General features: G+C 42.8%; 1 protein-coding gene across 1 annotated transcript in view; it reads right to left on the bottom strand.

Annotated features, from left to right (window-relative positions):
- The window catches only part of LOC125287526 (transmembrane protease serine 9-like), an 86,891-nt gene extending 72,339 nt beyond the window's left edge, over positions 1-14,552 (bottom strand). Inside the window, exons 1-2 of the mRNA XM_048233408.1 lie at positions 14,471-14,552; positions 10,521-10,541 (exon numbers count right to left, since the gene is read on the bottom strand). Coding sequence (XP_048089365.1) covers positions 10,521-10,541; positions 14,471-14,528 — 79 coding nt within the window. The 5' untranslated portion in view covers positions 14,529-14,552. The remainder of the gene's footprint in view (positions 1-10,520; positions 10,542-14,470) is intronic.
- Between the last annotated feature and the right edge of the window lie 669 nt (positions 14,553-15,221).

The raw sequence follows: 15,221 nt of genomic DNA, 5'->3' as shown, positions 1-15,221 counted from the left end.
TCATTATCTCAGATCAGTGAAGAACTACCAGAGAAAACGTTGGGGAGAAAACAAGTTAATGTTAGACTTAGACTAGCTGTGTTACAGTTTCTCGTTGCAAAATTAAAATCTCCATGCGCTTTTGTAGGCTACACACAGTCTCAAAAACACTGTTTACAGCTCTTGAGTCACGTACTAGCACGGGTGGGTGCTATTGCGTTTTCTAAAGAATCTCTTGGTCTTGAAAGTCTTGAAAGAAAGTCTTGGTTTTATACAGAAACTAATATTAAGTGACACATACGTAAAAGGGAGAAAAAAAGGTCATCTTCTGATATTTAGCAGGCTACGGTCTGGAATTTAATTTAATATTGTTGTAATGGTAGGATAACTACACAGTTTACACAATAATTACACTGTGTTATAAATATCAATGCATTTATTGTCTGTCAATTACCCAAAAGTGTGGCTCTGTCTCTCATTGAACAGTAGCTTATTTAATGCATTCTAATCCATTGTCAATCACTTCCGGGAACTTTTTGTTTTTAGTTTACATGAACCACGTGGCCTTAACAAATTTTGAACACCCATTGTCACAACTCTACCTTTATATGGCTCTGGAACATCCCTTATGGGAGTTCTGATTCCTTATGGGAGTTCTGATTCCTTATGGACATTCCTTATGGTAGTTCTGATTCCTTATGGGAGTTCTGATTCCTTATGGACATTCCTTATGGGAGCTCAGGGCCCTGTACGACAGACGTCAGAACTCCCAATGACTTCCGTGTAACTCCAAACCTTTTTTCAATTTTAGATTGTGTATTGTATAATCTCTCAAAATTGAGGGTTTGTGAGAGTGTGAATGTATGTGTGTTTGTGTGTGTGTATAAGGTGTGTACTCCTACCTAGAGAAGCAGTTGGCTGATGTGAGGACGAGGTCCTCACTGACCAGAGTTCCTCCGCACACGTGGGCACCGCGTTCCTTACTGTGCAGACTGGCCATCCAGGGCCACACCCCCGCCACCACGTCCAATCCACCAATCAGACGCGAGTTCAGAGCCGCCCGTCCACATACCACCGCTAGGGGGGCAGGTATAATCAAACACACAGATGGGACATACACACACACACACACACACAGCAGAAACACACACACACACACACCAGAAACACACACACACACGTACACACACAGAAAATGAAAAGAGGAAAGATGAGGATGAGAGAGAGAAAAGGAAAGGGAGATAGAGAGAAAGAGACGAAGAGAGAAAGGGAGAGAGAAGGGAGGAAAAGAGAAGCATCATTAACATTAGTTATACTGAGGCAGCAGACCATCCTCCCACTTTACAATATCTGACCAGATATCTCCGACCCCACGTACAGGGTGATGGGGTGTTGGGGTTGTTATGTGTTGGAGTGGTGGTGTGTTGGTGTGTTGGGGTTGTTATGTGTTGGAGTGGTGGTGTGTTGGAGTGGTGGTGTGTTGGGGTGATGGTGTGTTGGGGTGATGGTGTGTTGGTGTGATGGTGTGTTGGGGTGATGGTGTGTTGGGGTTGTTATGTGTTAGGGTTGTTATATGTTGGGGTTGTTATGTGTTGGGGTGTTGGTGTGTTGGGGTTGTTATGTGTTAGGGTGGTGGTGTGTTGGGGTGGTGGTGTGTTGGGGTGATGGTGTGTTGGGTTGTTATGTGTTGGGGTGATGGTGTGTTGGGGTTGTTATGTGTTGGGGTGATGGTGTGTTGGGGTGGTGGTGTGTTGGGGTTGTTATGTGTAAGGGTGGTGGTGTGTTGGGGTGATGGTGTGTTGGTGTGATGGTGTATTGGGGTTGTTATGTGTTAGGGTTGTTAGATGTTGGGGTTGTTATGTGTTGGGGTGATGGTGTGTTGGGGTTGTTATGTGTTGGTTGTTAAGTTAAAATTAAGTTAAAACACGTGTATGAAACGTATTAAATATGCAAACACAGATCCGGTATAAACACTGACCCCGAAAAAAAAAAATCCCGTTTTGGAAAGCTAAATGTTGACAGGTATGGTTGGGGTGTTGGTGTGTTGGGGTTGTTATGTGTTGGGGTGGTGGTGTGTTGGGGTGATGGTGTGGTGGGGTGATGGTGTGTAGATTTTTATGTGTTAGGGTGGTGGTGTGATGGGGTGATGGTGTGGTGGTGTGTTGGGGTTGTTATGTGTTGGGGTTTTGGTGTGTTGGGGTTGTTATGTGTTGGGGTGGTGGTGTGTTGGGGTGATGGTGTGGTGGGGTGATGGTGGGGTGATGGTGTGTTGGGGTGGTGGTGTTACTTACGGGCCACTGTGGTGGTTGCAATGGTGGTGGTGGTGATGGCAGGCAGACCAGCACAGGTGGTAGTAAGGTCTGAGTCAGTCCCACTGGAGGTGAACGTGACGAAGCCCGGCTGGTTACTGGTGATCTGAGTCTTGATCCAGCTCTCGTACTGGGAGACGCGTGCGTACACCCCCGGGAATTCTGCCAGAGCACAGCCGATACCGAAGCTCACGACGCCGGACTGGACCCACCTGTTATTCTGCTTACTCACCATCGGACCACCAGAGTCTCCCTGGGAAACGGGTCAGAACGGACTAGTGTTACCATCCCATAATGCCAAAAACCCAGTTAAAGGCTCACCTGACACAGGTAAACTCTCACAGACATCATCATCTGAAAATGGATTTTTCCTCATCAACCGACACACAGCACTCCACAAAAAATCAGATGTTTGGAGTGTTGTGTAAATTCATTAAAAAAATAAAAGAACTATCCCATTTACATTCAGTATTCAGTAGTAGTATTTAAGGGCTCACTTAACACAGAGAAACTCTCACATTATCATCTGACACAGCTAAATAGTTACTGGCTCACCTGACACAGGTCAACTAACCTGATACAGTACGTAAATAGTCACATTATCCTCTGACACAGGTAAACTCTCGCATGATCACCTGACACAGGTAAACTCTCACATGATCACCTGACACAGGTAAACTCTCACATGATCCTCTGACACAGGTAAACTCTCACATGATCACTTGACACAGGTAAACTCTCACATGATCACCTGACAAACTCTCACATGATCACCTGACACAGGTAAACTCTCACATGATCATCTGACACAGACAAACTCTCACATGATCATCTGACACAGCTAAATAGTTACGGGCTCACCTGACACAGGTAAACTAACCTGATACAGGTACGTAAATAGTCACATGACCACCTGACACAGGTAAACTCTCACATGATCACCTGACACAGGTAAACTCTCACATGATCACCTGACACAGGTGAGCCCTTTCCTACCCACTTGCCCTCTGCTTGCACGTGTAGATAGTAAGGGTCATCCGAAAGCAATTACTGTAAAGTGGTAGTGTGTCATAAACCCTCCAGTTCCAAGTGAACACCGATGGTGACTTGTTAAGGGTGTGTGTCAATTAATGCCACACGTCATGGAGAATGCTTCATAGAAATATTAGTTCTACATGAATATGTCAAATCCATGGTTCTGTCACAACCTGTTCTGCTAGGGAGAGTGCATGACGTCTACGTTCTAATACCCTACGTTCTAATACCCTATGTTCTAACACCCTACCTACATTCTAATAAAGGGAACTCCATTTAGTCTCCAGCGCACTCCATAAGGAGGGTAGAGACTGGTTTTGGAAAGGCCCTTAAACTCTCACATCTCCTAATACAGATAAACAGTCACATGATCACCTAATACAGGTAAATAGTCACATGATCACCTGACACAGGTAAATAGTCACATGATCAGGGCTGCCAACTTTTCAAAAAACCTTGGAGTGAGATTTGGTGGGGCCAACCAAAATGTTGCTGCGGAAATGTTTGTTTGGCTCATTCAGCATTATACCGTACAGTAAAAAAAACATCAGTGGTTCTCAGGTGTAGGGACCAGGCATGGATGGATTATGAACTTTCGGGCCCCTGGGCCCACATGTATTAAGGGCTCTCCACTAATTGTCGCATATGTGGAAGGGTGGTTTAGGGGTCCTCCCCCAGAATTTTTTTCATTTGTTTGATGTGATTTCCTGTATTCTGGTGCATTTTGGTTGCTTAGAAATCTAGACACACCCTAGCGGCAGCAAATTACATTTGCTTCCAGGGCTAGTCTAGCAACTCTCCGTTGGCTTGTGAGCTCGAAAAATTAAACTTCTATCAGGTCAATCAAATCGTCTATAGAGTCGTTAGGCGGGCTTAACATAATGATTGATGGCAGAGTTGCAACGGTTTGGCTTGAATTCCCTGCTACTTGAAAACAAAGAAGATGGATATTGCTGTTGGCCAACAGTGTGACACGAGTTAAGCTTGTTTTGAGATGGCAAAAGTTTGAACTAGCCAACTAGCTCCGCTGGTGGGAAAACGCATGGGACTCAGTGCTGTCCTATTGCGTGCAGAAGGAATTTGAAAGACAACCGATTATCCCGCCCCTCGGACTGAGCACTGCGAACGTTTTAATGTGGGTCTGGCTCGTCAGGCTAGCATTTTGAGGATAGCCAATACTAAATTCAATCAGATTCATAGCCTACATCCTGATGTGTTGATATTGAGGCAATGATTCCATGCAAAGGCTTGGGCTGCAGGGCCCCCTGACACCTTGGTCCCCTGGGTCTGGGCCCGGAAGGCCTGTGCAGTAATCCATCCCTGGGACCAGGGTCCCAGAGTTAAATGAACATTGGTATCAAAGGGATCTAGCCTACTACTAGGACCATGGGCGTCGGAGGCATTGTGAAAGTGGGTGGGACAGTTCAGAGGGGGGGTATGGGGGTCCTCCTCCAGAAAATTTTTTTTGGACTAGATGCAATTCCTGAATTCTGGTACATTCCTGAATTCTGGTACATTTTAACAGGTTATTTAGATACTTTTATATAACAAAATAAAGTAGGGCTGTCAAAATAACTGATTAATTTCGATTCATTAATTTGAGAAAAAATAACTGATTAAAAAAATTAGTGCAGATTAATCGATTCCATATGACCTTTGACCCCGAGCCGTTCAAGTCAGTAAAAATTAGACTGTAAAATGAAAGAGAGAGAAGAAAACGTGCTGCCTGGATCATTGATTGGAACATTTACTTTTAAAAAACGGCCTGATGGTGTTGATAAAAAATAAAGTGTTGAAAATAAAGTCCTCTGCAATGTCTGCAGCAAGGAATTTGCATATCACTGGAGTTCATCAACTCTATAGTCGCACATCAATGCAAAGAAATAAGTGTTGACATTAACACACAGGGGAGTTTTAATTTATTTTCATTGTGTCCCCTAGGTTATATCTGTGGCCTGAAATGCCTTGTATGCGAACATATGGTAATGGTAATGGCCACAGCCTATAGCCTACATGCTATTCCTTTTTCAGGATGGACCCATATCTGCATGATGTGAATGTTTGCATATGGCTTATGTCAGGCTTTATATCAATATTTGTGTCTCGTTATTTGATTTTCTTCATATTTTTGCATTAATGTCACTAGGAAGCATGCCAATATAAATATATTCATTTATCTGTAATGGGATTGGCTGGAACCTGACAATATAAGAACCATGATAGTGGGAGAATCTATGGCTGAGCAATTTACAAAAATGTATGTAGGCCTACTGACAAATAGTTTACATTAGAATACATATACAATACATACAATACATTTTGCCCCAATGAGGCTATGTAGAAATGTGTTGCAATTTCAAAACCGGATTACTTAGGAACCACTAATTGCACAAAGGCATGTTTTATATTCTCGTATTCGGTACGGTTTGCTGTTTATTGTGATATTGGGTTTGCCACGTGTTGTGTGAAGGGTTAGTGAAATATTAAACCGAGAGTAATGGGTGTGCACTGTGTGCAAAATGCAAATATGATTAGCCTAAATTGCACGCCGGTTCAATGTTAATTTTCTCGCCGAACCATATATCACAGCAACTTGGCTAATAATAGCTTAGATTCCGCACGTTCACCTGATGTGTGATATCATATGTATAGGTTTAGTTTAGTTGAACCTCATCTGCCAGGTATTTGACCTACCAGGTTGACACTTCAGCGTGAAAGATACTCAATAATACTCACAGCATACCTGAAGCCGGAAATCTTGGGGAATAAGCCTGGGGCGGCTTCTGAAGTAGCCGCCAAATGAGAGAAAATGTATAAAATTCCACAGACAGGGGGTGCTCTTGAACCCTCTCACCGTCTCTGAAAGCATAACCGTGGCTCAACAGGTAGATCTATTAGAGGTTTGCACGGACGTCACGTTCTGGCCGGTAACCATGGCAACCCAGCACGCGCGGCCATATTGGCGATACTCAGTGAATGAAGTACATTGGAGTATTATGCACTTTGGATATCTTACGTGATTGTAGCCGTGTCTAAACAACAGAAAAGCTCATCAAAATGCGTGTAAGATGCAAAGGCATATAGGGCAGGACTTGGACCACAAGAAAATGCGCGATATTTCGAGAAATGACGGATTATTGGCAGCGCAGATCCATATGAGTTGGGTGAGGGAGACGAAGTACCAAGTTCAACCACAAGCGCCCCCCTTCCTCTGATAACTTCTGGCATTATTCTCCTTTCACCCTGGTTTTTTAATAACTTTTGGAAGTCGATACCTACACCAGATGTTTTTCTCAGTCTGACCTATTGGTACAACCTAAAACATGGCAAAAATTAACCATTTTCCTTGACGATGTTAGGGATTTACTTCAGTGCCTAGTGCTTTCTAATGAGGCGAGTATCTCCAATATGGCGACGTCCAGATCTGATGACACGCCATGCAAACCCCTAATTGATAGGCTAAACTCATTTTTCAGGCATCTGACCGACCGGGTTGACACTTCAGCGTGAGAAATCGGGGGTGTGGCGTGTGAGTGTGTGAAACTAATCAAATGCGTGTGTCTCACGGCCAATGCGTGAGAGTTGGCACCTATGCACAGGTAAATAGTCCCATGATCATGATCACCTAATACAGGTAAACTCTCATATGATCACCTAATACAGGTAAATAGTCACATGATCATGATCACCTAATACAGGTAAACTCTCATATGATCACCTGACACAGGTAAATAGTTACAGGCTCTCCTGATACAGGTAAACTCTCATAGTCACATGATCATGATCCCCTAATACAGGTAAATAGTCACATGATCATGATCACCTAATACAGGTAAACTCTCACATGATCACCTGACACAGGTAAATAGTGTAAATAGTCACATGATCACCTGACACAGGTAAACAGTCACATGATCACCTGACACAGGCAAATAGTCACATGATCACCTGACACAGGCAAATAGTCACATGATCACCTGACACAGGTAAATAGTCACATGATCACCTGACACAGGTAAATAGTGTAAATAGTCACATGATCACCTGACACAGGTAAATAGTCACATGATCACCTGACACAGGTAAACAGTCATATGATCACCCGACACAGGTAAATAGTCACATGATCACCTGACACAGGTAAACAGTCATATGATCACCTGACACAGGTAAACAGTCATATGATCACCTGACACAGGTAAATAGTCACATGATCACCTGACAGGAGTCCTTGCCTCCCTCGTCCCTCCCGGCACAGATCATGTTGTCTGTGATGCCCATGTTCCGCACGCTGTACTTGCAGAAGCACTTCCTGTTTCCCACGACGGGCACCTCCACTTCCTGTAGCGTCTGGGGTGAGGGGAGGGGTTCTAGGGGAGACAGCGACCAATCAAAGTGTGTCTTACACCAAAGAGACACTATAAATATGTTGCATTTGACAAGAATAGAGATGCTAAAGCAAGTGTCCATTGTGGTAATGAACAGTGTGTCACAAGGGCTGTTTTTAATGCAGGAACTGGAGCTGATAGTTTTCGGGACCTGGGCCACTTACTTTTCTACACTCAACACAGTTAAGTGTGTGTGTGTGTTGAGTGTGTGTGTGTGTGTGTGTGTGTGTGTGTGTTGAGTGTGTGTGTGTGTGTGTGTTGAGTGTGTGTGTGTGTGTGTGTGTGTGTGTGTCTGTGTTGAGTGTGTGTGTGTGTGTGTGTTTGAGTGTGTGTGTGTGTGTGTGTGTGTGTGTGTGCTCACCTCCTGATCTAATCGTGCCCCAGCCGGTTACCCAGCTGTCCGTGCCCCTGTTGAAAGTGCTGCTGGCTGCTGCCAGGCAGACGGGGCGGATGTAGTTGGTGAAGCTGACGGAGGAGGACAGTTGGAGGAGGGCGATGTCGTTATCGCTGGTTGAGTCGTCGTATTTGGGATGATTGATGACCTGAGTGACGGTCCTGGAGACCTCGTTGGCGTTGCTGCCCTGCTGAGTCTGCCGTCCGAGGTAGATGACCAGGCCAGAGGTGCTGGTTCTGCAGAGGAATAGGCGTCCACCAGTAAACAACTCAGATCATAAACAACTCATATCATAAACATAAACAACTCAGATCATAAACAACTCATGCCATACACATAAACACTATTCACTATTTTTAACCATCTCACAAATGCATGGCCATTTTGAAGTGTCTGTAAAACATCTACATCTAAAATATTGTGTTTGTGTTTATGTTTACGCTTCTTAGCAGACGCTTCAGCCCAAACTTAGAGCGACTTCCAATGACATCACTAAACAATACATGAACAGGTGTCAGTAGGGATGTAACTGTCGTGGATTTTATGTAAGTTTCATGATAGGATATTTTGTAGTTTACTAAAAGATGTTCTGTACATTGGGAAAACGGTCTGAGGGTGATGTGGTAAAACAGCAGGGGAGAAGTTTAGCCAAAGGCATGCCCATATAAGGGCATAGAGGCCTGGTCAGCCTTAGCATCTGTTCAGCACATATGTATTACCAAAAGAGGTAATGAATACATAGAAGCTCTGTTCTAGTCTGAGTTAACAAAAACAAGTGATGCTACTAAAAAAGGGGTATATAAGCTGTGTAAAGACAGAATGCTGGTAGCTGGCTTCATGAACCTATGCTCTGTATTGGATTAAAGCTCCACCTTCTGCAGTATCCTGTTGCTTTGTCACAATTCTTCTGAGTTTGGATCAGTTAATTTTAATTCGACACCACATAACGATTACCGGTATAATGGTAAACCGTGATAAAAATGTTGACGATAACAATTACCGTTTTCATTTCAAATATCATGATTATTACGGTTGATTACCACGGTGTGGAAACCCTGTGTTTAATCCTTCCCAGCTTCATGCGAGCCTGCTTTTGACATACAGTAGGCCTGGTACAATGAAACAAAACTGGTATCCTACTGATTCTGTTATCTACTTGATGGATTTGCCCGTGATTCGGATTTGGCTTCACCGCAAAACATGCACTGTATCATGTAGCCACTCTGCGTGTTTTTATGTTTGTGTACATTAAATTCATTCCACTCATGTTATCAGGAGAATACCGTATCCTAGTCAAGTTTTATTTTGAACACTTACTTTGGTCTCACTCAATGGATCCATATAACAGAAATAGCAAACTCCAAGTCATATATTTTGTAATGTAGTAAATGCTGTCACACTTTTTGAAACTATTTCAGCTTATGTAGGCCTATTAGTGCTTTCTGAACATATTGAACACACTTTTAAAAATACCGCGATAATACCGAAAACCGTGATAATTTTGGTCACTCTAACCGTGAGATGAAATTTTCATACCGTTACATCCCTAGGTGTCAGGGTGCGAGAGCTTTTGATGTATTCATGTGTGTGTTTGTGTGTGTGTGTGTGTGTGTCTGTGTGTGTGTGTGTGTGTCTGTGTGTGTGTGTGTGTGTGCGTGCGTGTGTGTGTGAGCGTGTGTGTGTGTGTATGTGTCTTTGTGTGTGTGTGTCCGTGTGTGTGTCTGTGTGTGTGTGTCCGTGTGTGTGTCTGTGCGTGCGTGCGTGTGTGTATGTGTGTGTGCGTGCGTGTGTGTACCCGTGCGTGTGCGTGTATGTGCGCGTGCGTGTGTGTGTGTGTGTGTGTGTGTGTTTGTGTGTGTGTGTGTGTTCACACACACTCTCACCTGGGAAAGCAGTGGGCGGCGGTCAGAACCCAGTCCTTGTTGATGAGGGACCCTCCGCAGAAGTGCCTTCCATTACGTGTCAGACTGGCCTGCCATGGCCACGCCCCCGCTGGTGCGTTCTCTCCGCCCACGATGCGCGTGTTGTGTGTGTTGAGAGGGGCCTGGCCACAAACTGGACACAAGGAGACCAATCAGACACAGTGTGTGTGTGTGTATGGTGTGTCTGTGGTGTGTGTATTAGTGTGTGTGTGTGTGTGGGGTGTGTGAGAGTGTGTGTGTGTGTGTGTATGAGTGTGTTGGAATGTGTGTGTGTGTGTGTGTGTGGTGTGTGTATGAGTGTGTGAGTGTGTGTATGTGCATATGTGTGTGTGTGTGTGTGTGTGTGTGTTGGAATGTGTGTGTGTGTGTGTGTGTGTGTGTGTGAATGTGTGTGTGTGTGTGTGTGTGTATGAGTGTGTTGGAATGTGTGTGTGTGTGGTGTGTGTATGAGTGTATGTGCATATGTGTGTGTGTGTGTGTGTGTGGAACTCACCATCCAGCTGTGAGAGGCATCCTGAAAGACAAAGTAATCAGAGTCAGTCATGAACATCCTCATACTACATCAGAACCAGCCAATCAGCTCCTACTACACTCAGAACCAGCCAATCAGCTCATACTACACTCAGAACCAGCCAATCAGCTCATACTACACTCAGAACCAGCCAATCAGCTCATTCTATACTCAGAATTAGCAATTGGACAATATAACAGTTTCTGTAAATATTTCCGCCTTGTAAAAGCAGGTGTGCGGTTAAATGTGTCGATAAGAGAACCTTTCAAAGGCAACAGAATCGCTATTTAGAGCACCAGTTTTGCGTCTTTGTGCTATCAAAAGCAACCTTAACTTTCGTTGGCCTTTCGAATGTCTCACTTTCATGCCATCCACTAAACTTTCCTACTTGCTAGATTTGACCAATCTTCTGCCTACGTGCACAAGTAGTTTGAGTAGAACTGCTCTTTATTATCTTCCTGCTTGTTGATATTATGTATTGTATTATTTCATGATCGCTAAACATTTGATTCCTTTTAATGTTATCAGTCATCAGTTACAGTGATTGTCAAAAGTGTTGGCACCCATGCTAAAGTTGACTAAAAAGAGGAATACAGTATAAAATCATCTTTTGGAAATTGATCTTAATGCCTTAATTAAAAAAATGAAGCAATATCCAACCTTTAAGGACACCATTTTTTTTTTTTTTTTTTTGTAAAATAAATAAATAAATAAATGTTCTTCCTTAAAAAAACAGGGGTCATTGGCACCCCTATGTTAAATTGCCATAGAGGCAGATTTTTATTTTTAAAGGCCAGTTATTTCATGGATCCAGGATACTATGCACCCTAATAAAGTTCCCTTGGCCTTTGGAATTAAAATAGCCCCACATCATCACATACCCTTCACCATACCTAGAGATTGGCATGGTTTTATTTCAGTTAGCCTATTAGCTGGTTTGATTAGCATTGAGCTCAATGAGCATCATTCCAAAGGCCAAGTGTTTCGCCTGTGCCTCTGCATAGAGTGCGTGGTGGCCAGGTGTGTCGCATAACGTCCGAATTGGTCGGCGGAGAAGCTTGGTGTGAGTCCCTGTAACTCTGGGAAACAGGTTAGCTGGGGCTAATGCTGGGGCTAATGCAACACCTCACTCGGAAGATAATCGAATGGATGATGTCCAATCTCGCTCTGAGGAAAACGAAGAAATTGCGCCTTTGTTTGAAATGACCGTTACTCTAATGTAATGTAATATCACTCCGAAACCATTGTGTGCATTAAGTTGAATTTTGGAAATGAGCATATTGAGGCAAGAAGAATGTGATTAGAAGGTATTACTTTATAATAAGGTGCCATAATAAATAGCAAACTATAGTCATTATCTAACCCTTAATATTTGTAAATTGTTACTGAAATATCTATTTCGCACAAGTGAAAAGTTTTCTGTCTTTATTGCCCCCACAATCCAAACACCCACCTCCCCAACACTAACACACAATCTCTACACAGCCCAAGCCACAACCCACCTCCCCAACACTCACACACAATCTCTACACAGCCCAAGCCACAACCCACCTCCCCAACACTCACACACAATCTCTACACAGCCCAAACCACAACCCACCTCCCCAATCCCTCAATGATCCCTCCCAAATGTCCAATATGCACTTTACATCTGTACAAACACAACTTCATTGCATTTTTTACACCAGTAACTATGGTGTAACTATTAACTTGTGCCAAAGGGATAGGTAATGACTAGTTTGCTATTTATAAAGTGTTACCCAGTTGTTTACTCAGTTCCAAAGAAATACACGTTTATGCCTGATTATGCCTGTGTGTGTGTGTGTGTGAGAGAGAGAGAGAGAGAGAGACAGAGAGAGAAATACACGTTCATGCCTGATTAGCAATTATGTTTGCGTGCCTGAATTTTTGGACATTGGAAATGGGCTTCAATGGCCTCTTGGCCAGCAAATCCCAAATTTGACTAAGGGTCATATGGGTGCTCTGTAAAAACTGCTGCTGAAATTCATTACAAAAAATCTGTGTTTGGGATTTGCACATGTCCACACGCACATGAACATGCAACCTGCTCCTGCACACACCAACACCACTGACTACTGACCACACGCATCACACCTCCCTCAACACACCAACACCACTGACTACTGACCCGACTGTCCCTACTGTCCGACCCTTTTGCATTGGAATTTAAGTAAATAAACCATCGTGGTATTGGTATGCTACCACGCCTCGTTTCCCTTCTCTTTGTTGTGGCTCCATTGAGGCCTTGACAGAGGCCTCCTCCCTGAAACTTGTCTTGCTGCTTTCCATATCAGAAACCTGTCCCTGAGAAACCCTGCTGACAGGTGGCAGGAACAGTGGCTTTGGTTTCTTGATGGAGGAGGTCACATACTGGGACACACACACACACACACACACACACACACTGCCCAATCTGTGTAGGGTGGAAGACAGAACCGGAAGTTCTCGGTTAGACTGGACCATTAAACGTTTGCACTGCAAACCGTGCCTTTTATATAAGGCCCTGAGTAAAAGTGCAAAAATGGGTCATATTGAGGGTCTTGTAAACTATTGTTTTGTATCCATATGGCAACAATCATTATTTTGTCTGCAAATACAGTACTTTATTAATGTTGAGCCAATATTTGAGGAATTAAGGATAAAACAAGGTGTGATTGCATTTTTTGATAATCTTCACAGGAGTGGTATGTGAGGTAGCTAGTAGGAACACGAAAATCAACATGGGAATAGTTCAGTTTATGGTCATTTTGTGTATAAAGTGCCAATGATGTACCATGTTTCATTCATACTTAAATACACTTACTTGGTTACATTGTATACCTGTGGGTTTTCATTCTTGGCCCTGAGGCAAAACAATAATTTTGACTCAATTTATTTATCTATGGCACAACATTGGCGCTTATTGTACACTAATTGCCCATACACTGAGCTACTTTCACATAGATTTCAAGTGCCTACTAGCTACAACACATACCGTTTTAATCCTATGAAAATTAATCTTCGAGGCCATTGTACGAGGAGAGCTCATATATTGATACAACATTAATCAAATATAGTATGTAAAGAAATCAATAATGACCGATATCAAATGTGTACAAAACAAGTTTATACTACCCTTAATGTCACTCTTTTTGCACTTGTTTCCAAATCTAGGGCCTTGTAGAAAACCAATGACAATGCTGTACAAACTTTTAATGGTTCAGTCATCCAGAGAACATGTTTCTCTTCCACCCTATAAAGTTTGGGCTGCCTATGAATAATACTTCATTATTATTGCCCAAACTGTGTGATGTTCAGGGCTGAAAATAATATGAAGCCATAGGAACAGAAGTATTTTACAGGCCTTGGTTTTGGGACCCATTATTGATATAGACCAGGATTGAACAAAAGATGGTTCAGCAACAACCTTGGGGATCAATAAAGTATCTATCTATCTATCTATCTATCTATCTATCTATCTATCTATCTATCTACATACTTTATCTGATATGGGGGCCTGAGACTTTGCTGAGTTGCTGGAAACAAGTTACCAATTGAATAAGAATGTGAGTGTCTGTTTGGTTCTGTAGAGGGAAGTCATTGATTAACTCTGTAGGAGGTCATAGACTAACTAAGCCATTGACTAAGCTGTCCAGGTGCTCTTAAGTCTAAGTCATTAATAGTAGCATACAGTTATCCAACATAATCATATATTTTGAAGCACACAGACATGAATGCGGAAAATGTCGACCGCTGGCCCTGCCGGTGAAACGTATAAGGCTGACCCTGGTTTTGCAACATTGTGAAGAACAGCCTTCACACTACTCCATCGCCAACAGTATGGTACTGACCAGTAGAAATTATGACTCTGATAGATCCTGGTGTCGATGCCATAGTGTGTGTGTGTGTGTGTGTGTGTGTGTGTGTCTTACCTCTGGCCAGTAGAATGACTGCTGTAAGGACTCTGATAGCTCCTAGTGTTGATGCCATGGTGTGTGTGCTACAGAGCTGCTGCTCCAGCATTTTAATACACCTGTGCTGACACACCCACTTCACCTGTACCTGAGCACACACACACACACGCCCACAGACAAAAATCTGTTTGGAATGTTCCCCTACTAGTTTATTCACCACATGTGACGTTTCAGGACACACTGCCCTTCCTCAGACATAAGACAGGTACCTAGCAGCCCCTACTTATACACACTGCCCTTCCTCAGACACACTGCCCTTCCTCAGACATAAGACGTGTTTGTGTTTAATCATTATTTTTTGCCTACAGGCATGCATACATGTAGATGAGAATAATTTCTTATTTCTTAATAATCATTAACAAACCCATTCTAACTGATCTTATAAACCATAGACAATTCCTTAACAACTGTTAAATAATGGAAATAGTATTTCATTAACAAATTATTATTGCATAATGTATTATTAAAAACAATTTATAAACATATTTTAATATAGGCTTATTTACTATGAACAATATTACCATGTATAACTGTGTGTAACTGTGTAAGCTAAAACAGTGTGTTAAATATAAGTGAGCTAAAACAAACAGTGTGTTAAATATGAGTGAGCTGTAACAGCATGTTAAATATGAGTGAGCTAAAACAGCATGTTAAATATGAGTGAGCTAAAACAAACATTGTGTTAAATATGAGTGAGCTAAAACTGTGT

The sequence above is a fragment of the Alosa alosa genome, chromosome 22 (assembly GCF_017589495.1).
Source record: "Alosa alosa isolate M-15738 ecotype Scorff River chromosome 22, AALO_Geno_1.1, whole genome shotgun sequence".
NCBI lineage: Eukaryota > Metazoa > Chordata > Actinopteri > Clupeiformes > Clupeidae > Alosa > Alosa alosa.
Note: the sequence above shows the minus strand (reverse complement) of the source record. Positions and strands in the feature narration are given on the sequence as shown.